This window comes from Mesoplodon densirostris, chromosome 6 (assembly GCF_025265405.1).
Source record: "Mesoplodon densirostris isolate mMesDen1 chromosome 6, mMesDen1 primary haplotype, whole genome shotgun sequence".
NCBI lineage: Eukaryota > Metazoa > Chordata > Mammalia > Artiodactyla > Ziphiidae > Mesoplodon > Mesoplodon densirostris.
In genome coordinates, this window is record NC_082666.1 from 125,614,029 (window position 1) to 125,631,120 (window position 17,092).

General features: G+C 39.8%; 1 protein-coding gene across 1 annotated transcript in view; it reads right to left on the reverse strand.

Annotated features, from left to right (window-relative positions):
• The window catches only part of KIF13B (kinesin family member 13B), a 188,882-nt gene that overhangs the window by 103,510 nt on the left and 68,280 nt on the right, over positions 1–17,092 (reverse strand). Inside the window, exons 7-11 of the mRNA XM_060102634.1 lie at positions 13,735–13,822; positions 10,370–10,504; positions 8,292–8,404; positions 7,005–7,116; positions 423–635 (exon numbers count right to left, since the gene is read on the reverse strand). Of these exons, the coding sequence (XP_059958617.1) occupies positions 423–635; positions 7,005–7,116; positions 8,292–8,404; positions 10,370–10,504; positions 13,735–13,822 (661 nt within the window). The remainder of the gene's footprint in view (positions 1–422; positions 636–7,004; positions 7,117–8,291; positions 8,405–10,369; positions 10,505–13,734; positions 13,823–17,092) is intronic.

Consider the following 17,092-nt stretch of genomic DNA (forward strand, 5'->3'; position numbering starts at 1 on the left):
GTGAACATCTGATACAACAAAAATCTGTTTGAGTCCTCTTCTAATTAGCCTATGCACATTCGCCACCATTTGCTGCACTAGTATTAAGTTGTATCTATTTTTGTTTCAAGCATCTCTCTTTCTCTACCCTATTCTACTGTACCTCTTTTCTCGTCTGCTGCCTATACTGTGGAAAGACACGTTTTCTCAATTCCCCTTATCCTCTCCTCCTATTCAACCCTTTAACACCTGTAAAAACTATCTAAATTTCAACTATGACAATTTATCTTCATTGTCTTCCTTCATTACTCATCTCAGATTTCTCTTCCTATAGGAAATTCAAAAATTCTACTCATCACTTATGGCCCTGGGGGAAGACAATTCAAGTTCTAGCTTTACTGGATTTTCCTAGACCCATAATGCTGCTCGGCTGTGCCTCATACCTCCGCTTTGGTTAGCTGCTCTCGGAGTTTTTCTACTTCTTCTCGGAGATCCCGGATAATCCGTGCATTGGGATCCTCATTCACCACGGCGTGGTTCACGATGTTCTTGGCACGATCCGCATACCGCAGGGTTGAAAGGGTTTCGTCATAGTTGTCAGCGGCCGGACTCACAGTAGCTACCATGGCCGTCTTGCTGTTACCCCCAAGACTGTCCTGGAGGAGAAAAGAAATTGAAGACCATTTTAAAGTTGGAAGAAAACATCATATGGGCACGCTGAAGCCCCATATGATGAGATAATGTCCCAAGGTCAAACCCAGATTTAAGGACAAAGCCAGGACTTAAGTACAGGTATACTGGCTCCCAGTCCCATGCTCTTTCTTCGCTGGCAAGCTACTTTTCTGCAAAAGGGAGCTTTGGCTTTTGAGAAAGAACTGGGAAATACAATGAAGCCCACACTTATTTCAGTTTAATAAAAATTGATTCTAAGTCAACTTGTCCTCTTTTAACAGGCAACAAGATACCGTAAGTCAGCAGCCTGCTCAGAATAAGAAAGGGTGCTTTCTTAAATGCCTACAAAATCTCCCTGAGAAGACTGAACAGTCATAACAGTATTTGATCAGAGAGTGACTACCTACAATCTACTCCATAACGCCATGTACCTGGAGTCTCTGTGAAGCCTAAATAATGGCTCAGAAAGGGGTGCTGTTATAATGCTATCAAGCACCTTGTACAGTTTTTAAAACATAAGGTACAATTACGGTCTTAGAAAACAAAAGATACATTGAAGGTACTTCATCGTATTCCATCTGACAGCACTTCAAAAACTAGTGAAACAGGCTTCAAGTTCTATACAACCGCTTCTAGAGTTCAGACACGGGTGCTGAAAAAAAGACATTCATCTCCATTAGAGAAAACCGCTAAAGGGACTTTAGGATGGGCTTCAACAAATTCAAAAAATGACTTCCCCTCGAGAACATTAAAAAATAACTAGGTATAACTCAGGATTACAAAACAGGACTTGGGAAGTCAAGTCTACCCCACGCCGCTTCGCCACACAAAGGCTGCATGAAATCCAGCTGCGCAGGCGGCTCCCAGAGATCTGGGCCTCCTGGAATTCACACCACCGTGTCTTCCCCTTCCCTGAGTGTGGGCGGGACTTTCTGATCTGCCTCTAAGGAAGAGAACACAGAATTGATGGCCTGCCACGTCTGAGATTAGATTATATAAGACTGGCTTCTGTTGTGGGTGTTTTCTCTCACTCAGGGAAACCACTGCCATGAGGTGAGGCAGCCCGAGGAAGAGACCTCAGGAGTGAGTTTGGAAACACATCTTCTGACGCCTGCGCACAAGCACTCAGGTGAGCAGATCCAACCTCAGCAGCCCGGCAAGGACTGCAGCCCTAGATGACATCTGCACTGCAGCCACGGGAGAGAGCCCACCCAGAACACTCAGGCTGCACCTGGAATCCTGACCCAGAGAAACTCTGAGGTAGCAAACAATGGCTGCTCCCAGCTATTGAGTTTTCAGGGTAATCTGCTGCACAGCTATAGGTAACTCCCACTACACTATCCCAGGATGAGAGTTACCCAGAAGACTAGATTCAATGCCCCCTTTCAGTAGTAAAGTATCACTGAATTATAGACTCACAATATTAGAGAGAACACTCAGGCTGGCCACTAATGAGGAATTCATTAGATCACAAGAAAGCCAACTCTATCTTTGGGCTGCATTAACCAATACAAAATTCTTACTTTTGAAGATAGAAATGTTTTCAGTTACCAATATTTCTAAACTTTGCTTGAACCACCCGTGATTTATACAACTTCGTGCAGAGATTATTCAGTCCTCAGCCTTTTGTGAATTAGTGTTAGTATCCCCATTTTACTGATGAAAAACCAGAGGTTTGTTCTGACAGAGGAGGTTAAATACCTTGCCTACAGATCCAGAAGTAGTGAAGTGAAAACATTCCTGCCCAGTTGTATTCTACCTTGCAGTCCAATATGATTTCCACTCCCCCACAGCTACCCACGATAGCACAGTAACAAAATAACACCTGGCAACAGAAAGAGTTCAGACCTGAAGCCTTTCCAAACTGTTCTGTCCTAGTGCCAGAAACAAAATTATTCCCTGGGTGTTGCTAACGGTTCAATATAATCACAAACAGTACGTCCCCTTATTCATCCATTACTAAGATTTTGATTTTCCACAGAAAACACAGCTAAGATAATTAGATCATTGAAGGAAATACTCTTCGATGCATGAAAAGGAAGGAAATGAAAGTTATCTGGGCTTTAGGAAGCGAAGGCAATTTCTGCAAAGCCTGGATGACTGCTTGCTTCACTCTACTTCCAGACACTGATCTCACATTGCTGGTGCCCAGCTTTGGCAACTTCCAGAAAGATGTCAAGAAGAATCCCATGCACGTTAATGGAATTCAAATGTCATATATCAAGATCATAGGAATTACATCTCAGGCTGGAATTCAGTTCACAAGCAGCGCCGTGGCGCAGTACTGCCCTTCCAGAACCGCTGCATTCTCTCAGCCCACAGGAACGGCAAATGCGGTTGGGTACAAGGGGATTCGTAACAATAACGACCACGGGAGGAAAGCACGCATACTGTGCTTCAATTTGTGCTGAGAAAAGGAAACCTGGCAAACAACAAATACTTGACATTTTTTTTTAATACTTGACATTTTAAAAGCCCTTGTGCATGAGCAACAATATGCTCATGTTCAAAAATGGCCTCATGCCATCAGCAAAAAGGAAACAGCAATAGAAGAACTGGCACTCATTCAAGGAGAAAGTATAATGCTTCTTGTTTACTCTTTAGTTGTTTAACTAGCCAAATCAGATGAGCTTTGTTTCAAATGCAGAAACTGCAAATTAAATGGACATGAGAAAGAATTTTGGAAGTCGGAATTTTTTAAAGCTGAAAGAACTCTTTGAAGTCACCTAATCAAATTATTTCATTTTACAGACGAGAAAATGAGACCCAGGAAGATTGACAGGCTTACCAAAGGTCATACTGCTAGTGCAGAGCAGGGCTGAAATTATTCATTCATTCAACTTTTCACGGAGTTTAGAGGGCAATGCTGGTGAGCAAATACTATATGCTAAGAACTAAAGTAGAGGTAAATACAATATGGTCTGGGAAAACAGAGAAAAAGCAGAAAGCCCAGTCTTGAAAGGTTAGAAAAGACTCCCAGAGAAAGTGACATTTGACACCTAAAGATGAATAAGCATCACCCAGGTAAAGGGGATGGGGGAGGGAAGTAGGAAGAGGGATTGAAGAGAGGAGGAAGACTGTTCCCAGCAGAGTAAGAGCAAAGTCCTAGAAGTAAAAGTACTCATCACTCAGCTAGAACTGATAATGTCAAGAAGCAAAAGCTGAACACTGACAAGGAGGGAGGGGCCTAGTAAACCACAAGTCTTTAAATAACTTGGACTTCATCGTAAGTGCCCCTGGAGAGTTATTGAAGAGATTTAAGTTTAAGAAGAGTATTAATTTAGAAAGACAGCAACCTAACTGTAAAGAACGGAATGAACTAGGAAAGCCCAGGAAAGAAGTTTCAATCACCCAGGAGAGAGAAGAAAGCAGTAAGGATGCAAAAAAGTAGATGAATTCCGAACATATTCATTATTGGAGCACTCATTACCGGAAGTTACTTGATGTTAAGAGATCTATATTTAGGGAGTCACAGAGAGAAGCAAACATAATCTTAATATGAAACAGTTCTCCACTGACCACTTACCAAATGAGTAACCGCTCAACCCTGCCTGAGAGAAGAGCAATCACATCCATCCCCATCCCCCCACACCACACCCCCACTTGCCAAATCATCAAGTGTGAGCAGTTTCTCTGCCTCTCAGATGCTATAGCGTCAAGAGCACTACATAATTATAATGCGAACACAGTGCAAAAAAAAAACTTTAAAAAGAAACTGAAAATCTTATAAAGGATGAGCAATTTTATGAGTTGGATGAAAGTCACGGTGGAGAATACTAGAATCATACCCAGTCAAACAAGGATCAGGAAGAATTAGACTAACTGAGAATTAAAGAAGGAAAAATCAACAGGGACATAAAAGACACTTGAAAGGAGAATGATTTGTGTAGCAAGGGATTCCAAAAGGCTTTGGGGGAAACTGTTTAAGCCCCAGCATACGTTTTACAAAAATGCCCCTACTTATGATCTTGTACAAAAGTCAAACATCGTAAAGAAGGTCATGTAGTTTTTCAGGAAAAACATGACAAAGATCAAGGAAACTATTCATTTTTTTAGCCTAAGAATTAACACATAGAAGTTACAATTATAGCCTAATTTTATTAAACAGAAGGTAAAGTGAGCTTTTTAAAAAAGTGTTTAGTTTTGTTCTTCAAGTTCAATTATATTCAACAGTTTCTATCACGTTTGGTAAAAGTTAGGTGCCTCTCCTTCTAGTGAAAAGAAACCTTTGGTAAGAAGAGCACAGCCTAGGCAACAGAAGATGGGAAGCAAAGTCAGCCCTGGACTCCAATCTTGGTTCTATCACTTGCAGGTTCTGTGTCCGTTGCCACATCTGTAAAATGGGAACGCCACCATCTGCCTTCCAGGGAATAAATGAGATAATGTATGTGAAGCACTTTGCACAGTACCTGATTCTCCTGGCCTCCAGCCTATGGGATGGACACTCAATAATTAACCTAGGCCATTTTAACTACGTCAACTTAACAGAAAGTATTTCTTATTGTTGGGTTAAATGGACTGAAGCAGCAACACTGGAACAACAGGACAATGAATATTCTTTTAAATCAGGCACATCCAGAAATCATCAGGAATGATCAGGAGATGTTTCTGTGCAAAGTGTGAGGAAGAAGTATCGTATTGAGATTTCTTCTGGAAATTAAACAAATGAGGCTTCAAGGTTAATTACTGACACTTGAGGACCAGACAATTATTTCCTTGGTAATTAAATGTTTTATAATATGTATCCCTTTAATTCAAGAGTTATTTACAAGTGGCTTTTAATCATCAAATTTTGTTTATCTTTTTGTTTTTTTGTTATATTTATTTATTTTTGGCTGTGTTGGGTCTTTGTTGCTGCACGCGGGCTCCTCATTGTGGTGACTTCTCTTGTTGCAGAGTACAGGCTCTAGGTGAGCGGGCTCAGTAGTTGTGGCTCACAGGCTTTAGAGCGCAGGCTCAGTAGTTGTGGCGCACGGGCTTAGTTGCTCCGTGGCATGTGGGATCTTCCCGGACCAGGGCTCGAACCCGTGTTCTCTGCATTGGCAGGCGGATTCTTAACCTCTGTGCCACCAGGGAAGTCCCGATCCTTTTGTTTTAAATTTCTACTTTTATTGCATTTTGGCCAAAGGAAGTAATCTACCTGATTTTCTACTGTGGCAAATTTCACTTAATAAAGCATGCTCAAACACTGTGTAGAGTTTTAGAAAATAAAGTTGAATACTAGTAAAGCCTTTGAGAGGGTGTAGAAACTAGGAGAAAACCCTACTCCCTTTACAAACATGGTTCTCTAAACATGTCATGGAATAACTCAAAAGCTCTGTTCTCTACTAAGCTGCCTGCGCTTAACTCATCTTTACATGCTCAACCACCAGCACAGTGAGTAACAGGTATTCAATAAATTCTTGATCACTGACAAAATAAGCCATCACACAACTAAACAGGGCTCACAAAATTATTTTTCCATTTTAAAAACATTTTTTAAAAGAGCATTAGGTAAAATATTTTATTCCGGGTTGGCAACTTTATAAGGAGTTAAACTGTCACTAGATTTGATATCCTCTAACTCCCAGTCCAATACCTAATCCACCACACCAGCTCTATCAAGACCAAAGGGAATCTTGAAAGACTAGAAGAAACCTGGAAATAGTCTCTCTCTTCACCAAACTCCTATTACATGCCATTTTCTTCTCTCTCATGGAATCACCAACTCGTGTTATAGTATTCTGTGTACACAACTTCTCTCCCTTACCAGACTGAGTGATTACAGGGCAAGGAGTGTCTAGCGTTTCCTTACATCCTCCTCACAGCGCTTCGTACAGGCTTTTTCTTTCTCATTTCCATTCCTCTCATTCATGCTGAATCGATTAACCAGTGAATGACTGTGTACTCTACTCTGTCTTTTAACAACAGCTTTAAGCAGCTGAAAGCAAATTAAAATGATCATGAGTAGTCTGGAAGTTAAACAGAAAAAGAAGATCCAAAATGTCCATCAAACAAAAGGAGTCTGTGAGAAGGATGGAGCAGTCCAGCTGGGTCTGGAACACAGTGGAAACCCCTTTCCTATGACGCGCTCAGCTATCAGGTCAGCACTAGGTCCTGTTCTAGTCTCCAAATCTCAGAGGCGATTGTGCGATTCGGTGTGCCGCAAACCCCCCTGCTTCCGGGTCCTGGTGAATCAGAAAGAAACCCATGCTTAATCCATTAAAATTAGGACAACCATGTAAGAGTCTAATGATTATAAATTTGAACACTGATGTAGGAGATTATAATTGGGAGAAATAAATAGTCTACTCTTTATTCTTCCTTTTTACCAACCACCAAGAGCATCCCAGAAAGGGGGGAAAATAACTTACTTTGAGCAGCCAAGTGAGAACTGAGTCACGATATGGAACAAATTTATTCTTGTTTTTGCCAGCACCCTGATCTGCTAGGGCTGAGATAACCAGACCGAGGGTTGTGAGGGACCTGCATGGTGCAACAAACCGTAATAATCGTAAAAACCTGAGTATATCAAATGTCACATTTTAGCACAAAGACTGAACATCAAGATGCCTTTGTACCAGCACGAGAACAGCACTGCTGTCAGCATTTTGCTGCTCAGGTTAAGAACACATAAACTCTAAACGCGGATATCCCTCTAATACTACTGTAAGCTATAAAATTGCTTAGTTCAATTTTTTTTTCATTTTTGTAAAAAAAAAAAATGTAAGCTGTAAACCATTAGGTCAAGATAATGACACAAATACCACATATCTTTAAGAAAGGATGCCACAAACACAATACGATGAACTAAAACATAGTACAAGGCAAGAACATTCATATATATATAAATAAGTAATAGCGTAGCATCTGGATGATGGTATTCTATGATCTCCAGCGGGTTACTGATGACTGTCTCGCTATGTGTCCCTCTGGGAGCCACAGGGATGGAAAAGATTCCTGCCCCCAAGGGGCTAACAATATAGCTTAAGGTAAGAAAATGTATAACCATATGAAGGACTTGGTGCACAAAATATTACTTTGTAAAGTAAAATCTTGGTATAAATAAGCACCACGGCTGTCATAAAAAGGAAAGCCCGATGTAGCCAGTACACGTTATTGTTTGTTCAGACAGTGACACCCCCGCCAAGATCCACAGCTGGACTCTGATACTCCGATTATCTTTGTTTGTTTCTGTAGCTTAGACCAGTGGCTCTCAACTGGAGGGTGACTATGCCCCCACGGGGAGCAGCTGGCCGTATCTGGAGATAATCTATGTTGTCACAACTCGGGCTGGGGAGAGAGATGGCAGGTACTGCCGCCATCTAGTGGGTAGAGGTCAGGGATGCCACTAGACATCCTACGAGGCATAGGGCCACTCCCTGGGACAAAGAACTCCCAGGCCCCGAACCTCAGTAGGGCTGCCCTTGGGAAACCTTGGACTTGACTGAGGTTGTGCTCCTCAGCCCCAGCAGGCCTCTCAACAAAACATAAAACAGGCTCGGGCCCTTAAAAAATATCTCTGAAAGAAAATTCTACACTGTTTATTCTTTAGAGCCTCAGTCATTCCGGAATCCTATTCTTTCAATAACTACAGAAGTTCCGCCTTCTGGCTACTGAGTCACTGAAGCAACAGAGGCAGAGGCTTCTGGACCGCTTACTTGTTGATGTTGCTGCCCTCCTTCAGCCTGTCACCTGCCGCTCCCGTTTTCGTCGCTCGCTCGCTGCCGGCTAAATCAACCAAGCTCAGCTTGCCCACTTTCTCTCCAGATGTCTAGGAAGCAAATCGACAAATACCAACAGTTATCGAATACAGAAAGTGATACATCTCTACCGAATGAGTTTATTATCTAAGTCTTTTATTAAAGTGTATCTGTTGTTATTTTAAAGTTAATTTGTGCTGCTACAGGACAGTGTCAGAAAACTACACAATCTAGTAGTAGATACACACAAAATTATACACAACTATGAATCCAGACAGAAAACGACCTCAAAACAAAACAGTGCTCCCCAGTGTGGTACATTTTGAAGGGAACCCAACAAAATCTTCTTAGAGAAGTATACAAAAGCACTATTCATAAGGTATAAATTTTAATAGGTGAAACCATGCTTAAAATTTCATATATATTTACCAATAATCCTGAGGGAAAATATCTGAATTTCTTATGATACAAAAAAATCTGACTTTTATACAACAGAAGGATCCCTCAAAGACCCAATGCTTTCTAAAATTTTTCATATTATTCATATAATAATTCCCTTGTTTCGTAATTTCAGGTATTAAATTTACATATTTTTCTAGTTAAGATATTATACATACTGACATTTTCCTTTATCAAAAATGTTCAATTATCAAATCACACACATAACAGATAGTTTATACTTCAGCAGCAATGTAAGAAATGTGGGAAAGCAATGCCAAAATCTATAGACTGGATCACTTTTTTAAACTTTCCTTGAAAGTATACATTTATACTTATTTCCATAAATAAACATGTTGCTAACAAAAGGGTATTAAGCTTCCCAAGTCAAAAGTACTTTTGGTTTAAAAAAAAAAAAGTCAGTATGTTTTCTGTTTTATGCTGAAAAGGAAATAGAAAACAAAGAACTTTTTGTCGTTGCACTAATCTTGCTGTGATGGTAAAAGAAGAAAAATATGCTCTCAGCAAATGAAAATCTTGCCAAAATACAGCACTTTGCCAGGGTGATCATTTTAGCTTCTGGTATTTGAAATTGATTTGCTGGAGGGTAGTAATAAAATATGCAAAAGTTCACATAAAAAGTAAGAGGGAAAACACAAATGTATGAGCCAACACAGAAGTTTTCCGTGTGATAGAAGCATACACATCTCTGGCTCTATTACTTTTCATAAGCTTCAAGTCCAAATGCTCAAAAAATTATTCTACAAATCTAGAATCTTATAGTACAAGTTCCCCAGTATAACTGACTCCTTCTAACACTTTGCTGTTTAGCAGAAGGTAACACTTCAAAAGAAACTCCACTAAATCAGCTAGAGTATTATTAGCTTATACAGTTTGCCATCAGAGTTTAAACCTCAAAAAATGCTGTGGCAGAGACTATGGGCCATCAGCTTGTATAACTTCCGTTCCAACTTCCTTTATTTGGAGAGGGTGGAGAGCTAAAACCTACATTTCTCAGGCTCCCTTGCAGCCAAGGCTCAGGATGTGACTTAGGTTCCGTCAATCATATAGTCTTGCTTAAGATTTAGAAGGCAGAAACAAAGTAGCGGTCATCCCCATCCCCCTCAGCCATTTTGGCTTTTTTTCTGCTGGCAAGCAGGAGTGTGGATATATGAGTTTTCCTAAAAAAGCATCCCAGCTCACATTCTCCAACTTCCAGGGCTCTAAGAAGGTGGCCTCACTGACTCCTGTATCTTGGATCACAGCTCTGGGGTGTGCCTGGAACTCACAGGTCTGGGGGTGGCCTCAGGGGTAGTACCATCCTCACTGGATGAGATCTGTGCTCTTCTGGAGGTTATTCCTAGAGATTTAGTCTAGAAATCACTCCTCAGAAGGTGTACCAACAACTTTGTAATCATCCAATTCCCTCTATTAAATCCCTTTCTGTTTACCTAGAGTGGCTTCTGTTTCTTGTCCTGAGTCCTAATTGATACACATGCCTGGCTAGGACTTTAAGTCACCTAACACCTGAAGGGAATAAGATAAACCATGATCCACTTTAGAAATTAAAAAAAAGGGTCACGTATCTGAACACCTACCCCGGACTTCACATCATATAAAGTGTGTGTGAGGGTGATTTTGAAGACTGCGTGTGATCGGCTGCTCTCCTCATTCATGTTGGTTGCAGCAACTGTACGAGATTTGTTACCTTCAGACATCAGAGATTCAATATCCTAAGTGGGAACAAGTCATAGACACACATTTCATTATCTAATAAACATTAAAACTCTGCTATACTACGAAATGCATTCCAAGTTTCACTACTTAGTCAACCACATTTGGAGTTTACATTCTGTTTCTCGATGAACATTATGCCCCACAGGGTACAATAGCCAGCACTATCTCTGAAAACTCAAATAAAATACATTATTTACTGTAGGTGCAGAATAAAGCAGCAGCTCTGACCAAGAATTAGAAAAGTTTAGAAGCTACATGTTGAAGTCCCACAAGATGGACAAACATGCCATGCCAATCCTCATCTCATCTAGAAATTTGAAAAACTTTAGCTTATTTAACTATAGTAATAGAAGTTAATTGTTAAATCAAATTAGATTGTATAAATAAACAGGAAACAAAAATAATTTCTAACCCCTTCACACAGGCATAGCATTACATCACCGCATTGGTGTATATCTTACCAGACCTGTTTTTAAAAAATGAGGACATCAAGAGACTAATTTTCTGCACAGATTCACTACTTCATTGCCATTATAACTAAAACAGAGACAGCATGAGACACTCGAAAGATCATGGGATCTTTGGGGTTTTTTTTAATGTTATAAGCTCTAAAACAGTTACTTAAGCAGTCTGAAATCTAGTTTCATAAATAACAATACAGCTATGACATCATCTACCTTACAAGGATTTTAATGAGGAACAAGAAACATATACTGTACTTGTGAGAGAGTGTACTAGTTGCCTTCCTTTATCCAGCCTCCTCTTGTTTCCAGTAAAGGAACCCCATCTTTAGCTGAGCAGACTGCAGTGGAACTAAGAGGCTGCACTTCCCAGATGCCCTTGCAACTCAGCCTGGCGATACGACTTTTAGCGAATGAGACAAAAAGTCACCTGGGAATTCACCTTAAAGGGAGTAGGCACACTATCACATGCTGGTTCTGAGCCATCCTGAACTATGAGAATAAGGGCATTACTAAGACCTGGCTCTATGTGGAAAGCTGGAAGGAATCTAGATCCTAACAGCAGCTTTGGAGTCGCCATACCAGCCTTCTCACCATTCATTCATTTGTTCACTCTAATAAATATGGAAAGCACCTACTACAAGCCAGGTACATTTTAAGATACTGAGGATACATAGGAACAAAACAGATAATTCATATTGCAAAGCACTTAAATCCTGTTATATTTTTTCCAGTTATACGCAGCCAAACATAATCCTAACGGACACATATATATGAAAAACTTTGAAAATCATAAGATTCTATTTTCCTATATAAATGAAAAAGAATAACATTTAAGGACAAATTCAACATGATACATAACAAGCCTCAAAGGAAAAATATTGCAAAAAGAGAAGTTGGCACCAGAATGGAAAAACAACAAAATGTAAAATTTACAATTTTCTAGATTTGTTCCAAATCCATTTTAGATCCATTAAATCTTACAATCCTGACAGTTAATGAAAAAGCTTTATTCTATTTAGCCTACATTTAAAAAAAATAAATGTTTCTTGTTTTTTGTTTGTTCTTTTAATTAATGAATTAATTTATTTATGGCTGCATTGAGTCTTCATTGCTGCGTGTGGGCTTTCTCTAGTTGCAGTGAGCAGGGGCTACTCTTCATTGTGGTGCGTGGGTTTCTCACTGGGGTGGCTTCTCTTGTTGCAGAGCTTGGGCTCTAGTAGTTGTGGTGTACGGGCTCAGTAGTTGCGGCGTGCAGGCTCAGTAGTTGCAGCACACAGGCTCAGTAGTTGTGGCTCGCCGGCTCTAGAGCGCGGGCTCAGTAGTTGTGGTGTACGGCCTTAGTTGCTCTGCAGCACGTGGGATCCTCCCAGACCAGGGTTTGAACCCGTGTCCCCTGCATTGGCAGGCAGATTCTTAACCACTGCACCACCACGGAAGTCCCTAGTACCTACATTTATTCATTGGTCTCTAATCATCTAGACATTCATTAGTCTTTAATCTGTTGTCTCCTACATAAAACTCTTTACTGAATCTTTTGATTTTTTGAATAAAATGTCTTTTTATACTTTCCAATCTCTCTGAGCTCTCAAAAAAAATCTTGATCTCTCTCCATTGTTGCAAAAATAAGCTCTCAAATATCATTATTAAAACAACAATACCTAACATTTATATGATACCGTAGAGTTTTCTAAGACTTTTCACATGCACTATCTCATTTGATCTCCTCCAGGAAGCTTTCCTGGATACCACCCTCCCTGGACACCTACATATCCATTTAGGTCAGGTATTCCTCCTCCAAACTACCATGAATCCTAAACAATGCATCTCTCACTGCACTTAAAATCATGTTGTTTTATAATACCTTTATAACATCTGTAAGCATCTTGAGGGAATGGACCACCTCATTCATTTTTTTAAATTTCTTCAGCACTTAGCACAATGCCTAGCATATAACAGGTATTCAATAAATGTTTACTAAATGAAGTAAATAATGTTTACTAAATGAAGTATCGTTGACCAAATGATAGAATGTGATTAATGAACAAAGGAACTAATGAATCTACCTCAAAAGATAGTCAAGACAATAAAACTAATTTCCATTCTAAAAATTAGGACAAAGAGGCTTGGTGAGATAGACTAAACAATCCTGAGTCATATAGGAGTCATATGAGAAGACTGTCACCAGATCAACAGTCTCTGACTCTTAATTCAAGGTATATTACATCACAGCTCACCCTACCCCCATTTCCCCAATGAGGAAAGCCTAACGGATTCACACAAAGCATAACTGTGAAGTTTGAAAATGAAGAGAACTAGTAACTAAAGGTAGAAGAGTGATTCTCTCAAATTAGAAACAGGCTTTGAATTCCAACTACTCAACTCATATTTTATTTCATTAAATCAACAAAATCATAAGCAACATCATTATTTTATGTACTACTACAGAAGAAAAAAATACTGCCATTTATCATTTTAAGATATAATCATAAGGAATATCACAATTTTAGAGCTCATAAAAATGGAAAAAATGTGTCTCACAATAGATGAATAGGTATGCCTTGCAAATATGTATACCTTCTCTCAAAATTAAACTGACCCAAAGCTTTTTAATAAAGATTTTTGTAACTTTATTACAAACTTTTTTGTGACTTATTAAGTGATGCTATCATAATTTTTTTTTATTTCAGAAAAAGATCACAAATTCAACAACAAAAAAATTTGCTACAGTGAATTTTAGTAGTTCACATAAAGGATTTTGTTACCTTGTAGCCTGTGACAGCCAGTTTAGAAAGTCCATCGACATAGGGTCCCAACACACTGTGCTCTCTGACTCTTAACGTTTGACGGCTTCTGTTCAGTAAAAACAAAAGAATCACTTTTTAAACAATTACCTGTTTAAAAGAACTCAGCCATGTGCCATAAAAATATATACTGAATTCAACAAAGATCCCACATAAGTAGAACAAACAGACTTGATCCCAGAAGAATTTAAACCAAAACTTAAGATCTTGACTAGTAAGAAAAACTTCATAATGTGGTAAAATATCACATCACTCAAAAGGGTACACTGTGGGATGTCTACTACCACAAAGAATGCAGAGTCACATAAATACAAACAATCTACTTGTCAGATCACAGAATGTGGCACAAAGAGCAGAAACTCAGTAAATGTTAACTGTGCAAAAGAAAGAAAACTACAGACAAATCTCAATCATGAATAAAGACAAACAAATATAAACAGACAAAAATAAAAACAGGCTGAATCTAACAGTGATTTAAAAACATAAAGTTGGACTGTCCCAGGGCTGCTAGGTTGTTTTAACATTGAAAAAAGATTCATGCTCTTTACCACAATGATAGACTAAAGAGGAAAAAAAATACATGATCATTTCAGTAAATGATTTCAATAAACTGAAAAATGATTCAATAAAATTAAATACTCATTCATGATTTAAAAAATAAATAAACCTCTTACACACAAGGAACTAATAAAACCAGTAGAGGGCACCTGCCAGAAACCTAGAGCATATGGCATACTTAATGATATCAACCAAAAAATATAAAGAATATTTGTTGACGACCGATTCTATGTCAAAAAAGCTCTTCAAAAAATCTAAACATTACAGTTCTTTTTTTTGGTTGCACCGTGCAGCTTACAGGATCTTAGTTCCCTGCCCAGGGATTGAACCCGGACCACAGCAGTGAAAGGGCCATGTCCTAACCACTGGACCACCAGGGAATCCCCTAAACATTACAATTTTTAAAAAGAATATTTATTGATGGTGAGATTACAAGTGATTCTTGTTTTATGTAGCTTATTATTTTCTAATGATTTGGAATCTTACAGTACCCTAGGATCAACCACCAAAACTCTACTTACTACTATAAAACTGTATATAAAATACATATAGAATATTCGACTTAGAATATATCCAAAGATCAGAACTATTACAACTTTTTTCCTTTCATATTTCCCCTTTTCTTAAAGATGGTGTATACTGCATTATCTCTTGAGTAAAACAATTATATTACTGCACATAATAGGCAGTGAATTAATAAAATCAGTACTTGAATAAAATAACTAGGTTCTCTCAAATAATCTTTCGCTGAAAAGGAATCACCTTCAGAGTTTTTAATCCATTCACTTTGGCTCCTCAGAAACACTACAAAAATCCTCGAGAAACTTCCATGGAGGAGACAACAGCTAGCACTTATTGAGCACTTACTATGTGCCAGTAAATGTTCTAAGACCTCAGGTCTATCAACCCCCGTCTATCTTCACAACAGCCCTCTGAGATACTATGTAACGTTATCATCCCTTCTGTACAAATGAGGCCTAGAAAGCATAAGGAACTTGCCTTGCCCAATAGGTAACAAGTAGAGGACCTAGATCCAGAGCCAGGGGATTCCAAAGCCCATGCTGTCAATTACTAAACTATACACAAGACAAACATATAAGATATTACTAAAGACTATTAGCAAATTGTAGATAGTAAAGTTCAAGCTATTCACACAAGCACTGTGGAATATAAAACATGAGAATGAAGTCAGCTAAGAATTTCTGGAAAGAGGAGGAATTTCTGGGATCTCAAAGAAAGTGACGCTTTTCACAGAAATGAAGGTGCAAGAAAAAGGATTCAAGGCAGAGCCAGAAAAAGTACAGGGGCACAATTTTTAGCAAGACGCGGGTACCTAGGCCACAACCTCCCTCCCTCTGGACTTCCTTTGGTTCCTGTTTCAACATCTGTGCATACTGCCTTTCAGCCCCATTGGACAGCTGAGTCACTTTCCAAACCTCTGATTTCTCCACACCTCCATGCTCTGGCACAGGCTGTCCCCTATGCCTGAATCGTTCCCACCCTGCTTCTCAGTGGACAAACTCCTACTCAGTACAAACTTATCAAGCACTCTCTGTAGAATCTTCCCTTCTCCTCTGGGCAAAGGCAGTCACTCCCTCTTTGCTCTCACCTATTTTGCGTGAGCCTCCTTCACGATTTAAAAGCATTATTGCATTGATTCATAACTATTTGTTTCCAAAACTCCCATTCTGTCCACACTGAGCTCTTCATCTATCAGTGCATAGTGGTCACTCGATAAATGTTAAGTAAAGTTCTGTATAAAAACACTAAGTGCCAGGGGCTTCCCCGGTGGTGCAGTGGTTAAGAATCCGCCTGCCAATGCAGGGGATGCGGGTTCGATCCCTGGTCCGGGAAGATCCCACATGCCGCGAAGCAACTAAGCCTGTGCGCCACAACTACTGAGCCTGTGCTCTAGAGCCCGCGAGCCACAACTACTAAGCACGCGTGCCACAACTACTGAGCCCATGCACCTAGAACCCGTGCTCCGCAACAGGAGAAGCCACCACAATGAGAGGTCCGCGCGCTGCAATGAAGAGTAGCCCCCGCTCGCCACACTAGAGAAAGCCTGCACACAGAAACGAAGACCCAACACAGCCAAAAATAAAACAAACAAACAAACAAACACACACTAAGTGCTGGGAATTCCCTGGCGGTCCAGGTGCCTGGGTTAGATCCCCGGTCGGGGAACTAAGACCCCGCAAGCTGCGCGGTACAGCCGAAAAAAAAAAAAAAGGGAAGTAATACTAAGTGCCAATTCAGCCTCATATGAAAGGCCTGCAGATCATTATCTTTGCTAAAGAAAACAGATGCCAGTGAGGAGCTGACAGGTTTAGTTTTCTCTTGATTGAGGGTCACTGTGACCCACAGCTTCTGAGACCAGCTTTCCTTGATCGTCCTCTTCATCCCAACATAACTAGATGCGCCCTCACCGTCCTCCGCGCTTTCTATAAGCTTCAGCTCACATGGCTCTTTGACCTTCCAAATACTGCTCTTACAGCAATAAGCCACAGTCTGTGGTTTTTATGTTTCTTTTCTCTCCATTGTTGCACTTCCTTAAAATCTGAACTCAGAGAACTCTGTGCAATGCACAAATTTCCTCAGATACCCCTTATCTTCCTCATTAGCCTCAGTTATGACTGCAGACTGAGGACAGCATTCTTGAAGGCTTTCTAATACTTTTAAGCCACTTCTCTTTCAAAACCTATGCCATAGAATTGGACACTTTTTTCCCTTGAGAATCATGTTTTCATGAACTATCTTT